Source organism: Leucopleurus acutus, assembly GCF_964270905.1.
Source record: "Leucopleurus acutus genome assembly, chromosome: 2".
In the NCBI taxonomy this organism is placed as follows: domain Eukaryota; kingdom Metazoa; phylum Chordata; class Mammalia; order Artiodactyla; family Delphinidae; genus Leucopleurus; species Leucopleurus acutus.
Genome location: NC_139143.1, coordinates 89,500,211 through 89,517,008, shown reverse-complemented (window position 1 = coordinate 89,517,008; position 16,798 = coordinate 89,500,211). Strand labels below are relative to the sequence as shown.

The window sequence follows — 16,798 nt, the reverse complement described above, 5'->3', positions numbered from 1 at the left end:
GCCCGGTTCCTAACAGAGGGTTGGGGACCCCTGAAACAGGGACAAGTAAGGATGTGACAACACAGAGGCAGGGAGATGCCCAGAGAGACAGACAATCAGATGCAAACACTCCCCTGAAAAGCTTGAGTGCCTGCATCCTGTCATCCCTGGGCTAGCACCATAGCCACTTTTCTGTGGTTTGCTTTTGAGCATCAATAAACACCACCCCACCCACTGGCTTTTTTGCTGTTGTTCAATGGGTTTGAGTTTCAGTTCTCAAACTGAAGAGTCCTGACTAATATAACAGTAGTATCTCTTTTCTACAGATGAGGAAACTGAAGTTAAAAAAACTTGTCCTGGAAACTAAAAAGTGGCAAGGTGGGACGTATACCCAGGTGTGTCAGATTCCACAAGGATCACACTCCTGGTAGTGTAAAATAATAGAAAATGTATATTCATCTCTGCCCCTGGTTCCGGGCATGGGCACGGCACTCCTAAATCCCTTGTGATTTCCTAAGTGATAAGAGTGTTAGGAGTATCTTTAAATATTTGGTCTTTGACCCTGATTCCTGACACAGAGCTCCTAAATCCTTTGGAAATTCCTGGGTGATAGGTGTGTCTTTTGACCTGAATGAAGTGACTCTTGGTGGGCTCCTGGATAGCTTCAGGATGGGGGCTGGTCATCAGGAAAACCAAGCCATGATTAGAAGCTTGGAACTTTCAGCCCCACCCCCACATCTTCTGGGAAGGAGAGGGGACATGGAGATGGAGTTAATCATGCCTACATGATGAAGTCTCCACAAAAGTCCCTACAGCACAGAGTTCGGAGAGCTTCCGAGTTGGTAAGCACATCCACAGGTCGGGAGGGTGGTGCACCACAACACCACAGGGACAGAAGCTACCATGCTAAACCCTTCCAGACCTTGCCCTGTGTACCTCTTCCTCTGGCTACCCATCTCTGCCATTTATCATGTCGCCTATTATATAATAATATATGAGTTCTGTGAACTGTTCTAGTAAATTATGGAACCATAAAAGGAGGTCATCGGAACCACAATTTATAGCTGATTGGTCAGAAGCACAAGTGACAACCTGTACCTGCGGCTGGCATCTGAAGTGGGTGGTGGGCAGCCTTGTGAGACTGAGCCCTTAACCTGTAGCGTCTGTGCTAACCCTGGTTAGTGTCAGAACTGAATTGTAGGACACTCAGCTGGTGTTGCAGAATTGCTTGGTGTGAGAAAAAAACATGCCTATCTGGTCACAGAAGTGTTCCATATGAGTAGTGAGTTTTTCCTAGACAACTACCGAGTGTGTCCCAAATTCACCTGTGCTTCATAATCCCCTGGGCTGACTCTGGTAAAATAGAGATTCCCTAGCCACATACCAGACAAGCTGTATTTCAGACCAGAACAGAATCAGAATCTCTGGGGATGGAGCTCAGTGATCAGTGTTCTAATGTATTTATTCTCTTTGGTCATCTCAGAAACTCACACGGTCGTATCTTTGCCCTTGGCAACACCAATAATTTTACCACTTTCCAAATCTCTGTTTCAAGCTACCTTCTCTAGATCACTACTTCCTATTCTTCTAGCTTATTACTCTATCATATCTGTCAAGCAATTATTTGACCTTCTTGAGACCTCTAATCAAGGGACCTGTCACTTTAAACAATCAGTCACCCTTTCTTGTTTTGCTTTCCTGTTTCTCTGGAATGGATTTTATATTCTTATCATTATATCCATTCCTTTGCCATCACACTCACTCATCTCCCCAATACCATGTATCTGTACTCTTTCTCCTTTCTCCCGTCACTGTGGATGAGGTGACCTACTCACAACCGAGGTCAAATCTGCCACTCAGGGTCTGCCCCAAATGTCATGTTCTCTCACCTTCTTTAACACTTTGCTATCCTGCAATCAGGCTCCCTTCTCCTGCATCGTAAGTTCTCTCTTCCTACAGAATTATCATCATTTGCAAATCAACATGCTCTAGTATGTCTAATTTTTTAAAAACCTCTCACTTGGTCACACATCCCCCTCCAGCTGCAGTCCCACTACTTTATTCTTTTCCGCAAAACCCTTAGTTACATCTATGTATTCCTGCTGCTGCTGCTGCTGATTCCGCTTTAGCCATTCTACACATAAGCAGTTTCAGTTAGCTTTGGTCTCCCCCATGCCCTGGAACTGCTCTTGTCTAGATCACCAGTGATCCCTATTGCCCAATTCCATGGTTATTCTTTATCTTACTCGACTTTTGAGGAGCACTTAATATACTCGAAACACTCAGTCATTTTCACACTCCTATTTTCATCTACCTTGCTGGCTTTTTCTTCTTAGCTGCCTAAACTGGCTCCTCCTCTGCCTGATTTTTACATTCTAGAGTTTGCCTTAGGTTGGTTCTCAAAGCATGGCCCTGTATCAGCACCATCAGCACCATCTGGAAACCTGTTACAACTACCAATTCTCAGCCTCACAACTGGTCACATTAGTTAACTTAGGAATCACCCTTGATTCCTCTTAGTTCTCACCCTCATGTCCAATCGACCAGCAAGCCCTGTTGTCTCTACCTCCAGGATATATTTCCAATTAATTTGCTTCTCACCATCTCCACCTCGAGCTCCTTAGTCCAGGTCTCTGTCCACACTCACACGTATCTTCTGTTGCTTCCTCCCTGCTTCCACCTTCCCCGTTTCTCCTTTCCCTCGCCATGAGCTATTGGCCACACATCTACCAGAGGGATCTTTTTCAAATATAAATTAGTCAGGTAATGACCCCGCTGCTCAAAACCTTCCAGTGGTGTTTGACTACAACTCCACTTAGAATAAAACTCAAAGTTCCCTATGCAGCATCACGAGATCTCACTGCTGTCCCTCTCTCTGACCTCATCTTCTACTTGTTCTGATGCCCATTTTCTTCCAGCTCCATGCCTTATTTTCTGTTTCTTCTCTCCTCAGGGCCTTCATATTTGCTGTTCCCACTACCTGGAATATTCCTTCCCCCCAGTCTTTGAATGGCTGCCTCCTTCTTGTCCCTCTTGTCTCAGTTCAAATGTCCCTTCACAGAGGGGCCTTCAAACCCCCTAGTGGAGTGCTGTCTCTCTCCCCGAGACACTCTCCATACATTATATTGTTACATTATGTGACACCATTTATTATAATCTGAATTTGATGTGTTTACTTATTTATTGTCTAGGTTTGCCCATAGCATGTTCAGCTGCATATGTCTTTGGCTTCTTAATTGCTGTATTTCCATGCCTAGAACAATGCCTGGCAGTGAGTAAATCACACCCTAAATGAATAAACCTTATAAGAGAGATAAGATTAAATCAGGAAGGCAAAAGGCCTGTACAAGGTAAATCCCTAATTCACCCGTAAATGTGGCAAGATGCTCCCTCTATAAGAGGTAACTAAGATTCCCAGATTCCCAGCAGATTCCCAGCTCACTTTCAATATGGAACATGCCCACAGGAATCAGCAGATTCCCAGCTCACTTTCAATATGGAACATGCCCACAGGAATCAAGGGGTGCAAATGTATCTACACAATTTAAATTACTGTTTTTCTTTCTTTCTTTCTTTTTTTACCACCCATATTTGGTTGAATTAACTGCTGTGAAATCAGTGTAATGTGACTCCACGGGAACTAGATATTATTCTGTAGTATTCCACACTTCAGTTTCTGCTACCCCAATAAGTCGATGTGCTGTGCAAGACAGAGACTACATCTTACGTTTCTCTTCTAGCACCTGCAGAACAAGGAAGTAATAGGTAAATCTAAGTCCAACTACCAAATCACTGGCTGCTCAAACAAAGCTACCAGGTTCCTGAGTTTCAGTAAACCACACAAGCTCTTAGAACCATGAGGGATAAAATAGAATAATAAATGAATCAAAATAAAATAAAATGAAGAAATAAAATAACAAATCTTAAAAAAAATTTTGTCATCTCTTTCCTTCAATGTGGGACTTGTAGTCATTCTCAAAATATTTTTTGAGATACTTTGCTGTGCTAAGAAGCCTTACAAAGTCCCATAGGTTCAGGATCCATGACCCTCTAGAATTTTTTCTGTAACCGCCAACCATGCCCTCAGTCCCCAGGGCCATCTCCCATACTCCAAAAAGAAATGATGTTCAGTGTTGAGAAACAATGAGATAAAGCAAATGACTGCCATACCTTTGACAGATGCTGTTAAATTTTCAGTTTGTTTCTGGCTAGCAGACTCCTTGGTATTCACAAAGTTCTCCGATTTTGGAAGACTAAGCGTATCTGAGGATTCCTGTTCTGAAACTTTATTTTTCTGAGAATCTTAAAAAGAAAACCAGAACAAATATTTTAAAATGATATTCTCGACAATGATACAATGACTACTAATGTTTGTATTACAATGAACAAGGGGCCTTTCCCCCCACCGTCTTTAGAAAGACTAAATGGAAGAAAGCCATTAAGAGGCTGGGATTATCATTATATGACAAATGTTTGCCATTAACAAACAGGACAGTATCTGTAAAACTCAAAATCCCAAGGAGCTAGCTGGTTCTTCCGGGCCTTATGACCACATAGTAGTTGTTACCTTGTTGGCTTATGAAACAGGGACCAGGTAATTTGGCCTACTTTTACTTGGCAAGAGTAACTAAAAGGTGATATTTTTTAAAAAGTTTCCACTCTTAAATCCATTTATTACTATGAACACGTAGCTCTTTATTAAAATGCACTCTAAGAATACAGTGCAAAATGAAACAAATTTTAAATAAATATATCAAGGACTGGGGATGCAAACACAGTTCAACTTGTGTGTACACCAACCCTGGTTAAATGGTGGTGGCTGCCCAGAGGACTGTGTTGAAGAAACTGTGGCCTCGCCCCCTTTCAAGGGGAGAGTAGGTTTGATTGGTTAGTGTCTTCTGCCCAGGGTGCAGGTGGCAGCACAAGCACCATCAGACTTCATCCCTGATTTAGCCCCATCACATCTACAAGTCATTGTTCCAGCCTTAATCTTTGCTTTGCAAACTCTGTGGTAATTGGCTGTGCTCATTCCAGGCAGCTGAATTTGTGGTATTGTACAGTAGAAAATCCCTCTATCTGGGCATTTTAACCACCCAGTTTATTAAAGAGAAGCACTAAATTTCATTTCATCCCTAAATTCTTCAACATGCATCTCCTGAAATGAAGACATTCCCCTACACGTCCACAACAGCATCACCAAACCCGAAAAAAGTTACAGTAATCCAACAATGCCCTCTCATATAGAGTCCCTAAATCAAACTCATGTAATTCATCCAAATATTTTCGATAGCTGTTTTTTTCTCAATCCAGCAACCAAAATGTATGTATCACAAGTAGTTTTTATGCCTCTTTTGTCTTTTTTATTATAGAAAAATCACCTCATGTTTAAAAAAATTTTTTAATGACATTTACTTTTTTTTTAACATCTTGATTGGAGTATAATTGCTTTACGTTGTTGTGTTAGTTTCTGCTGTATAACAAAGTGAATCAGCTATACGTATACATATATCCCCATAACCCCTCCCTCTTGTGTCTCCCTCCCACCCTCCCTATCCCACCCCTCTAGATGGTCACAAAGCACTGAGCTGATACCCCTGTGGTATGCAGCTGCTTCCCACTAGCTACCTATTTTACATTTGGGAGTGTATATATGCCAATGGTACTCTCTTACTTTGTCCCAGCTTATACTTCCCTCTCCCCGTGGGTACACCTCTGGGCTTTCTATCCTGTTCCATTGATCTATATTTTTGTTTTTGTGCCAGTACCATACTGTCTTGATTACTGTAGCTTTGCAGTATAGTCTGAAGTCAGGGAGTCTGATTCCTCCATCTCCATTTTTCTTTCTCAAGATTGCATTGGCTATTCCGGGTCTTTTGTGTTTCCATACAAATTGTGAAATTTTTTGTTCTAGTTCTGTGAAAAATGCCAGTGGTAGTTTGATAGGGATTGAATTGAATCTGTAGATTGCTTTGGGTAGTAGAGTCATTTTCACAATGTTGATTCTTCCAATCCAAGAACATGGTATATCTCTCCATCTGTTTGTATCATCTTTAATTTCTTTCATCAGTGTCTTATAGTTTTCTGCATACAGGTCTTTTGTCTCTTTAGGTAGGTTTATTCCTAGGTATTTTATTCTTTTTGTTGCAATGGTAAATGGGAGTCTTTCCTTAATTTCTCTTTCAGATTTTCCATCATTAGTGTATAGGAATGCCAGAGATTTCTGTGCATTGATTTTGTATCCTGCTACTTTACCAAATTCATTGATTAGCTTTAGTAGTTTTCTGGTAGCATCTTTAGGATTCTGTCATCTGCAAACAGTGACAGTTTTACTTCTTCTTTTCTGATTTGGATTCCTTTTATTTCTTTTTTATCTCTGATTGCTGTGGCTAAAACTTCCAAAACTATGTTGAATAATGGTGGTGAGAGTGGGCAACATTGTCTTGTTCCTGATCTTAGAAAAAAGTGTATTCTGTTGGTTTTGGATGGAATGTCCTATAAATATCAATTAAGCCCATCTGGTCTAATGTCTCATATAAAGCTTGTGTTTCCTTATTTATTTTCATTTTGGATGATCTGTCCATTGGTGAAAGTGGGGTGTTAAAGTCCCCTACTATGATTGTGTTACTGTCAATATCCTTTTTTATGGCTGTTAGTGTTTGCCTTATATATTGAGGTGCTCCTATGTTGGGTGCATAAATATTTACAATTGTTATACGTTTTTCTTGGATCGATCCTTTGATCATTATGTAGTGTCCTTCTTTGTCTCTTCTGATAGTCTTTATTTTAAAGTCTATTTTGTCTGATATGAGAATTGCTACTCCAGCTTTCTTTTGATTTCCATTTCCATGGAATGTCTTTTTCCATCCCCTCACCTGCAGTCTGTATGTGTCCCTAGGTCTGAAGTGTGTCTCTTGTAGGCAGCATATATATGGGTCTTATTTTGGTATCCATTCAGCCAGTCTATATCTTTCGGTTGTAGCATTTAATCCATTTACATCCATTTACATTTAAGGTAATTATCAATATATATGTTTCTATTACCATTTTATTCATTGTTTTCGGTTTGTTATTGTTGGTCTTTTCCTTCTCTTGTGTTTCCTGCCTAGAGAAGTTCCTTTAGCATTTGTTTTAAAGCTGGTTTGGTGGTGCTGAATTCTCTTAGCTTTTGCTTGTCTGTAAAGGTTTTAATTTCTCCATCGAATCTGAATGAGACCCTTGCTGGGGAGAGTAATCTTGGTTGTAGGTTTTTCCCTTTCATCACTTTAAATATGTCCTGCCACTCCCTTCTGGCTTGCAGAGTTTTTGCTGAAAGGTCAGCTGTTAACCTTATGGGGATTCACTTGTATGTTATTTGTTGCTTTTGCCTTGCTGCTTTTAATATTTTTTCTTTATATTTAATTTTTGATAGTTTGATTAACATGGGTCTTGGCGTGTTTCTCCTTGGACTTATCCTGTATGGGTCTCTCTGCACTTCCTGGACTTGACTATTTCCTTTCCCATATGAGGGAAGTTTTCAACTGTAATCTCTTCAGATATTTTCTCAGTCCCTTTCTTTTTCTTCTCTTCTTCTTCTGGGACCCCTATAATTCGAATGTTGGTGCGTTTAATGTTGCCCCAGAGGTCTCTGAGACTTTCCTCAATTCTTTTCATTCTTTTTTCTTTATTCTGCTCTGCGGCAGTTATTTCCACTATTTTATCTTCCAGGTCACTTATCCGTTCTTCTGCCTCACTTATTCTGCTATTGCTTCCTTGTAGAGTATTTTCAATTTCATTTATTGTGTTGTCAATCATTGTTTGTTTGCTCTTTAGTTCTTCTAGGTCCTTGTTAAACATTTCTTGTATTTTCTCCATTCTATTTCCAAGATTTTGGATCATCTTTACTATCATTACTCTGAATTCTTTTTCAGGTAGACTGCCTATTTCCTCTTCATTTGTTTGGTCTGGTGGGTTTTTAGCTTTCTCCTTCATCTGCTGCACATTTCTGTGTCTTCTCATTTTGCTTTACTTACTGTGTTTGGGGTCTCCTTTTAGCAGGCTGCAGGTTCATAGTTCCCGTTGTTTTTGGTGTCTGCCCCCAGTGGGTAAGGTCGGTTCAGTGGTTGTGTAGGCTTCCTGGTGGAGGGGACTGGTGCCTGTGTTCTGGTGGATGAGGCTGGATCTTTTCTTTCTGGTGGGCGGGACCGAGTCCTGTGGTGTGTTGTGGGGTGTCTGTGAACTTAGTATGATTTTAGACAGCGTCTCTGATAATGGGTGGGGTTGTGTTCCTGTCTTGCTGGTTGTTTGGCATGGGGTGTCTAGCACTGGAGCTTGCTGGTCTTTGAGCGGAGCTGGGTCTTAGCATTGAGACGGAGATCTGTGAGAGCTCTCGCCAATTGATATTATGTGGGGCCAGGAGGTCTCTGGTGGTCCAGTGTCCTGAACTCGGCTCTCCCACCTCAGAGGCTCAGGCCTGACACCCAGCCAGAGCACCAAGACCCTGTCAGCCATACGGAATTATCAAGATAGTGGTCACTGGCAAGTGAAACCACAAGAGGAGAGGCCCGTGCTGTGCCTGGTTCTGCTGAGCACTTTTCAGACATCAGCTCATTCTGGCAACAGGGCGACTGGGTCAGCGAGGCAGGATGGCATCCGTGAGGTGGGCGGCACTCAGCAGGTGGCGAGGCCTGAGGCGCCCTGTCGAAGCCCTTGGGAAAGGCCGACGGGGGCCAGGACTCCAGCCTCCTGCGGCTGCAGCCTCTTTAGTGTCTCCTTCCCGGCGTCAAGTTGCTCTCACTCCTGCTTTGGTGGCCGTGCCTTTACCCTGAGGTTCTTCATGAGGTAAGCGCTCCCTGAGGTGATGCGTGAAAAGCACGGGCCTCACTGAAGCGTGAGAAACGGGGATGGAGCCATGGGGCCAATGCCATTGACTTTTTGGAAGAGTCCGGGTCAGTTGTCTTATTAAATGTCTACATTCTGGTTGGTCTGATTGTTTCCTTTTGATTAAATTCAGGTTAAGGATTTTTGGTGAGAATTCTACACAGGTTCTAGGAACAATATTCATACTGCATTATATGAGAAAACATCTAATGCTAGGTTGTCTCACATATGGTAGAAGTTTGATCACTTGGTTAAGGTGGAAAATGCCACCTCCCTCCATTGTAAAGGCATATTCTCCTCCTCATAATTAGCAGGTAATACGTGAGGTGATACTTGGAGACCATGTAAATGTACTGTTCTCCAACAACCTTTCATTACTCCCTTGATTTTTAAATTAGTCAGGTCTTCTTAATGCTTTTACGTAAATTTTAAGCATACAGGATGAAAACTAAATTTTATTTACATTTTAGTTTCCTCATATAACTCAGCCAAATCTATAATATATAGGTCACACTGTGTTATGTCATTAGCTGTTATTGAGACAAAAAGTGGTAGGAACTAGTTATGTTCTACATTAACAGGAATAAGAGCTACATGAACATATTACCTGGAGGAAGATTGGATGTATTTTGAACAGCTGTTTTGCTTGCATCCTTGTCTTTCTTGGTAAAAGGAGGCAAGTTTTTGGAAAGGGTGTCCAGATAATTAAACTTAAAGGAAAAATCAAAGATTTATTTTAGACTTACACACAGCTGAAAGGCAAGTGCTACAAGCATGATAAGTTGGTAAGCAATGATAAAAGCATATTTTTTAAGGCCCTGAAAAGGAAGTTTGCAAACTACAAGTTGTTCAAGAAACTGATTAACTCAATTCTGGATTTTGTTAATTAGTCATAATTTCCCATAATTTCTTGTCAGGCAGCCTCTGGTTAATAATAACATCTGGAATTTTCATTGAAGCACAGGGAGTTCTGAACACATGAAAATCCTCCCTTTGCTTGAGAGTTTCAAGGTTTCATAGGAAAGGAGAGCCATGTTCTCCTTCCATGGGCTTCCAAGAACTCACAGTCTCTCAGTGTTGCCTCAGCAGCTGATGGGTGAGGACATTTCAATAGAATAAAAACTTCAAAATGGGATTTATCGGAGGATAATCATCAATAGGGAGAATTCAACCCCAAAAGAGCTTAAAATAGATGGGAGAACATAATTAATAGTGATAATGCAAGGCAGGGAGGTAGAGCTGTAGGAATACACTGGCAAAGAATTTCCCTCTCACATGCTGGTGAGGACATGATTTGAAGAGCATGGGTTAGTCAATTGGGTTGATGCTTGAAGCAGGAAAGAAACAACATCAGGATAGGTAGGTTACATTAAAAGCACAGGCATTGTATCAACTTCTATGAAGACTCATTCAATTTTTGTTAATTACATTCAATTACCTGAGACTGATATAACTTGCTTAGTTCAGATTTGTAGTACGGAGATATTGCTTTGTTCCTAATTTCCTTTAGATAGTTTTGTGTTTTTTCAATTTCCTTCCTGGTGGATATTTCCATAACGATGCAAAAGAAGACACAGAACATTAACGAAAAAGTGTTATTTGCTTTTGTTTCAGCTCTAAATCCCACAGAAAATGGGGATCACTAACAAAACTGGTAAGAATTAACTTGGGCATTTTTTTGTCAACTTGTTTCAGTTCATCTTCTGCTTCTTCTAGAATCGGTCACATTTCTGACCTCAGAAATTAGACTTTCATGTGAGACAGGAAATAATGATACCAGCTGATAGTCTGGTTTTACACTTGATCTCAAAAGGCTACAAACCACATGGATGACCTTTTTGCATGTCTTTCCGTTTCTCTGAGGTTTAATTGACAGCTAGATTCTACTGATTTCCGAAATTTCAGTAGCAGTGGTAACACTGAAACCTGGGGAATGAATGGCTTATGAATAATGCAATTAATGATCACAAAGTAAAATAAAAACAATCATAATCTTGCTAGCTGACTTTCCATATTAGAAAATGTACTGGGGAGGCAATAGTCCAGCTAAAAACTATACTTCCCAGCCTTCCCTCTATATACGGATAGCCAGTAAGATGTAAACTGAAGTCACTGGGTAAGACTTCAGAAAGCTTTTAAAGAGGGCTAACTCAGCTGGAAGGCTTTCCCTTTGTCCTTGCTTCATCTCTTTTCCTACTTCCTAAAATATGAATGAAATGGCTGTAGCTGCAGCAGTCATTTTGCAACTATGAAGCAAACTTGAGGATGGAAATCATGTGCTAAGAAGGATGGAACAGAAGAAAGGAAGGAATCTTAGTTCCTGATGATGATGTGGCACTGCCTGCCATGGACTGCCCACTTCGGACTTCTTTTACATTAGGAAAAACAAACTTCTTTCTTGTAAAACACTGATTTGGGGGTTGTCCGTTAAATGCAGCCAAACCTAACCCTATCTGAAAAAATTTTCATTTTTAAGTGCTTATTGCATGCCAGGAAAACTTTGCAAAGTACTTTGCATTTAATCTTACAATAACTCTATGAGTTACTATTATTATTCCCATTTTATTCATCAAAAATTCAAGGCATAGAGAAGTAAGAAGTAAAGTCTGAATTAAAATCCAGGTTGCCTGCACCAAAGCCCATGATCTTGAGAAGTGCTTATGCAAGTCAGCTGTTAGTGAACTGACAGAGATCTTAGATACTAGGTGGTCTAATCATCCTCATTTTATAGATAAGCAAACTGAATTCCTGAAGTAAATTTTACTGAAGTAAAACAACCAGCTGGAATCATACAGTCTGCCAATAATCAAATTGGAGCTGATTCTAGGTCTGCTGGCTCTAAGAACAGTGCTCTTTCTCTTATACTAGATGGCCTCTCTGGAAATACTGGCTGAATGAAAATCGTCTTATTTAAACAGCTTGAATTTCTCATTAAAATATCTCTACTGCCTCACTGGATTCGTTCATCAATCTATGGCAGTCTGGCTACTGCCTATCAATCTATTAAAATTGTTCTCACAAAAGAAATCAATAAACCTTCCAACCGATAAGCACAAATTCCTCTCTTCATTCTCCTTTCTGATTCTTCCATGGCATCTGACATTTGTTGACTACCTTCTATTTCCTTGAAACTTTCTCCTTCCTTAACCCTCCTCCCCTGTCCATTTTCCATGTTGCCAGCCCTTCTCTTTCTAGGACATATATCTAATTATGTGTTTCACTTTCTTCTTCAAAAACTTTTGTTGGCTTGCCATTCCTACCTATGGGTTAAAATTCGAAATTGTTAATGTTTCAAAAATTTTTTTAAATGTGAATGGATAACACATGCAAATGTACATAATTCAAAAAGGAGAAAAGAGTACATAATGAAAAGGAAGTCCATCTTGCACTATCCCCTAACCTCCCAGTTTCCTTCTCCACAAGCACTCACTGTCACCAGGCTCTTGGATATCCTTTCAGGGATATTCTACAGGACAGTATATACTTCTAGTTTGACCTTGTATAGAGGGGTGGCCCATGAGACCTAAGGTCTTATCTCACTACTTCTCCAACACATTCCACAAGGTAGCCCAGACGTTTTTATTAAGAAGCGTATTCATCCTGGGAGTCATTCTGGAGAGGAGCCATGCAAATGTGTACAGTGGTACCATATGTACTACTATACACTCAATAAATATATCTGGCTTCCTTTCTTTAGGGCAAGAGGGCTGGGGTTGGAATCCTCAGCTAGGATTGAAAGGAAACCAGAGCACATAATGCTTAGAGCACATTCCTCGTGTGCATTATAAGAATCCTTGCATGTTTACAACTATGCTCTGCATTAAGTTCTAGAATATTTATTAGTATATTAGAATTACCAAAGCACAGAGAATACCTGAGAGTTCCCTTGCTTATGAGAGAGAGAGGATCTACCTAATGGTCAAATGGTAATGGTCAAATGGGCTTCCTCAAAAGATAATAAGGTCACTGCCCAAAAGATGACTGCTGGGCAGAAATGTAGCAGAATTTAAAGAACATCGGGGAGCCTGGATGGTAGGACTTTGCAACCCCCCCAATTCTAAAATTCTATGACTCCACCAAACTGGGTCTTTCACATGCTTATTTTATGTATAGTTCAGGGTAGAATTACCTCTTTTGAGCTAACTTTTCTTTCCAGCGCTTTGTTGTTTCTGTGTGCCTGTGTAAAAGGAAAGGAAAAAAAATATGATGAAAAAGGGCAATGTTCTCAGCCTACAGATAATAAAAGAAAACCCACCCTTGTATGATAAATTGTTAACAGCATGGAAGATGAAAGGCTAATTCCTTGATGTAGTCACCCACTGTATGACACCCGCGCCTCTCCATTTCCTCATCATTTCCTTAGTACTGATTGGAACACATTATTGATCAGCTTACCTCCGTTTCTTTTCAGAGAAATCTGTCTCAACGGTTTCTGGTGGACATTCTGTAGTATTAGCCAAAGACTGCTTGAATACATCAGTTAGGTGGGCTGCAACTTTAAAAACAGATGCATTTAACTTTTATCCTCACTTCTTGACAGCCCAACACACAATCAGTACCCAATTACTCATTTGAGATGTTTTCTAAGAGCCTATATTGAGTCTATCAAGTGATTACTAGAATTTCCATGACCAAGCTGTAATATAACAGGAAACCAGGTATCTCTATGAAATACCCTTTTAGAGAACACACATCTTATAGTCAAAATGTAAAATGTAAGTGACACCTCATTTGTCCCACATCACTGGGGGCGTCAGTGTTCTACCTAACTGAATTTCTTCACATCTGAAGCACCAAAGCTCAAAAAAATTAAACACTTGGGCTTCCCTGGTGGCGCAGTGGTTGAGAGTCCGCCTGCCCATGCAGGGGACACGGGTTCGTGCCCCGGTCTGGGAAGATCCCACATGCCGCGGAGCGACTGGGCCCGTGAGCCATGGCTGCTGAGCCTGCGCATCCGGAGCCTGTGTTCCGCAACGGGAGAGGCCACAACAGTGAGAGGCCTGCGTACCGCAAAAAAAAAAAAAAAAATTAAACACTTTATTGAAATTGTTTTTCTAAAACAATATATAAAGATATAAACCTAAGAATATGAATATAATACAACAGTTATTTGATAATTTGGGCAGTGGTTCTCAGAGGTTATTCCAGAGAACATGGTCTTGGAGGGATGTTAACAGGAGATTAAAAAAGAAAGAAGGCTCCGTGTTTCATGGTTATATGAGTTTGGGAAACACTGATTTTTACAAGGTTAAATATGTTTCATTACTGTAGAGCTTTTCTGGACCCTTAACTAGTTCATGTACTTTGTGGCTGTCTAAGAAAATAAGGCAATATGCAGCAGTATGCAAACTTATGTTAGCATAGAACTCACTTTTTTTTTCTGGAGCTGTCCCGTAGACTAGTGTTTTAGGAAGTACTTTGGGGAGCATTGACTTAGGATCACCACTATTAATGTGTCAGGGGCAGCTGTAAACATGCAAGACTCTGATTCCTGCATCTGTTTGTCTGTTTGAAAAATACATTTGATTTGTCCTTCACTATTGGGCAGCCTGTGCATTTACCTTACAGTGATTGTTCCCTCACACCAGAGGTTAAAAATTCAAATGCTACAATGTAGGGTCACCAGATAAAGTATAGGGCATCTAGTTAAATTTGAATTTCAGAGTAACAACAAAAAATCTTTAGTATAAGTATGCTCCATGTTATTTTGGGACATCCTTATAACAAAAAAATTTGTTGTTTGTCTGAAATTCATATTTAACTTGGCCTTCTGTATTTTTATTTGCTAAATCTGGCAACCGTAACATAAGCGGCCACCCAGGTAAAAGAGTGACAACAGAGTGTAAGGACAGGAGACACTGTGGCTATGATGGATTCTTTTGTTCATGGCAGTTCTAAAGGGGCAGCTGATAATCATCTTCAGCTACATGTCACTGTGTGGTAATGGGACATTTCAAGATAAGGAAAATTCAGATACAGAAACAACAAAAGCAACTGTGCAAGACAACACTGTGGGGGACACACAAAACACATCTGTGGGCTGAACGGAGCCCGTGGCTGCCACTTTCTGACTTTTGTCATATGACCAAAATAGAAAAGAAAACCCCAAACCACAAAAATTCTCCACTGTTTGTCTTCTGTGAACTATGAAACCATATAACCAAGTTTGTTGGGGCTGTATATTTCCCCACATAAATAAGCTTTCCAAGAGTAGACTGCTTGGGCCACATATAGTGCAAAACAGTGCAAGATTTTGGTGATACCTGTGTAGTTGCTCCAAAGTTCTGTGTGTGCGTGTGTGTGTGTGTGTGTGTGTGTGTGTATTGGGAGTAGAGTGTTGGTTGGTTGACTGTTTCCTTCCTGTATATTTGCTATGTTCTAAATGCAAGTTGAGGCTAACTTAAAAGCCAAATGTCAACTTTTATCATTCAACATGTGATAGTTAAAGATAAATTAGAGGCAATCATGGTTTGAAGGATCTCACAATTTAGGCAGGAAAACAATATATAAAAAAAATCATTACGATACAACATGGCCAATACGACAACAGAAATATGTACATGGTACTTTGCTATCAGATGAGAGAATAACTGAGAAGTGTATTTAAGATTGTTCCTTTGCAATCTGTAACTATTTTGCACAAAAATATTAAATGTAATTACCTTCAGTATCACGACTTTCTGTAGTTTTCTCCATTTTAGGGAAAGACTGAAATGAAGATAGAGTTCCTTAATGATGATGATTATATTACATACAAAATTTACTTTGTTTAGAAGGATTCCTTATGTGATCAAATTGATCTTTTATGGAACTTACTATAAAATGAATTAGTTTTTTAATGCCAGTACAAAAAGTGACATGATTTTTTTTAGTCATTTCTTTCACTTAGCAAATTTCTAAAAATGGAAATCATTTTAAGTGTAGAAGTTGATTTTTCTTCCTTCTTCCTATTTCATTCATTAATTCATAAGACATTTCAATGAATGTCAGTTTCTCTGAAGACAATAAAAACTTTTATTTAAGAGCCTTCAGAATTATTTATGATTTAAGGAAGAGCCTAAAAAGCTTTTGGAAAATTCGATATATATAAGGGATCAGAGTTCCACAGAAATAAGAAATTATAAGGAGGGAGAAAATGCTTCATAGAAGTGGCAGAAACAGCTATTATTTACAATATTTTGTCTCAAAGCATTTAATATTGAAACAATAGTAAAACCACTAGAGTAAAAAACATTTCTTTCTCACCATAACTAGCTTGAGGAGATCTGCAGCCTTGGCTTTCTCCTCCTCAGTTCTGGAATCTTTAACTCTCATTTCCTGTAGCTCATCTTCTTTCTTTAGAATATGGTTTATATAATCCTAAATCAGTAGAATAAAAGAGATCAATAAAATGCAGAAATATGGTAGAGAGAGACACAGAATAGCCAACATCAGCTTGAAATATTACAAAAAGGTTAAGAATATGTAAGTTCACAAGGCTTAACAACCAGTTACTGGTCAAGCAATCTGGAAAGGCTTTTCCTTAATACGTTAATAAACAAAGACCTGAAAAGTCCAAAAGCAAAGCTTTAAGAGCCACAGGACATTAGAATTGTCTGAGGACCTCAGAGAGGCCCAGCTTCTCATTCAGTGCTCCAGTGTCCTCATCAATAAAATGGACAGAGTTGGGTTAGATGATTTCTAGAGTCCTTTCCAGGTATAGCCTTTATGATGAGATCTATGAATGTAAATTACTCAGTTCATGCCTTTGCTTCCAAGAGAAATATACTTTACCTTTTGCATAAATATTTGATCTGTTTTCACAAATAACGGTCCCCTGCTGTATGCCAGGTATTGGGTATATAACCATAAACAAAACACATATGATACCTGTTCTGAGAGAGCTGACACACTTGACAGTGAGATGTTATAGATATGCTTATACAGTTAACTATATATGTACAAATTCTTAGACTATTTCCCA

The 16,798-nt window shown here is 39.7% G+C and overlaps 1 protein-coding gene across 1 annotated transcript in view; it reads right to left on the bottom strand.

The window, feature by feature from the left end:
- The window catches only part of SPAG17 (sperm associated antigen 17), a gene marked incomplete at both ends in the record, with an annotated part of 215,536 nt that overhangs the window by 16,514 nt on the left and 182,224 nt on the right, over positions 1-16,798 (bottom strand). The window contains 7 exon segments of the mRNA XM_082833052.1: positions 4,150-4,281; positions 9,443-9,545; positions 10,274-10,373; positions 12,965-13,012; positions 13,231-13,330; positions 15,498-15,543; positions 16,081-16,194. Coding sequence (XP_082689178.1) covers positions 4,150-4,281; positions 9,443-9,545; positions 10,274-10,373; positions 12,965-13,012; positions 13,231-13,330; positions 15,498-15,543; positions 16,081-16,194 — 643 coding nt within the window.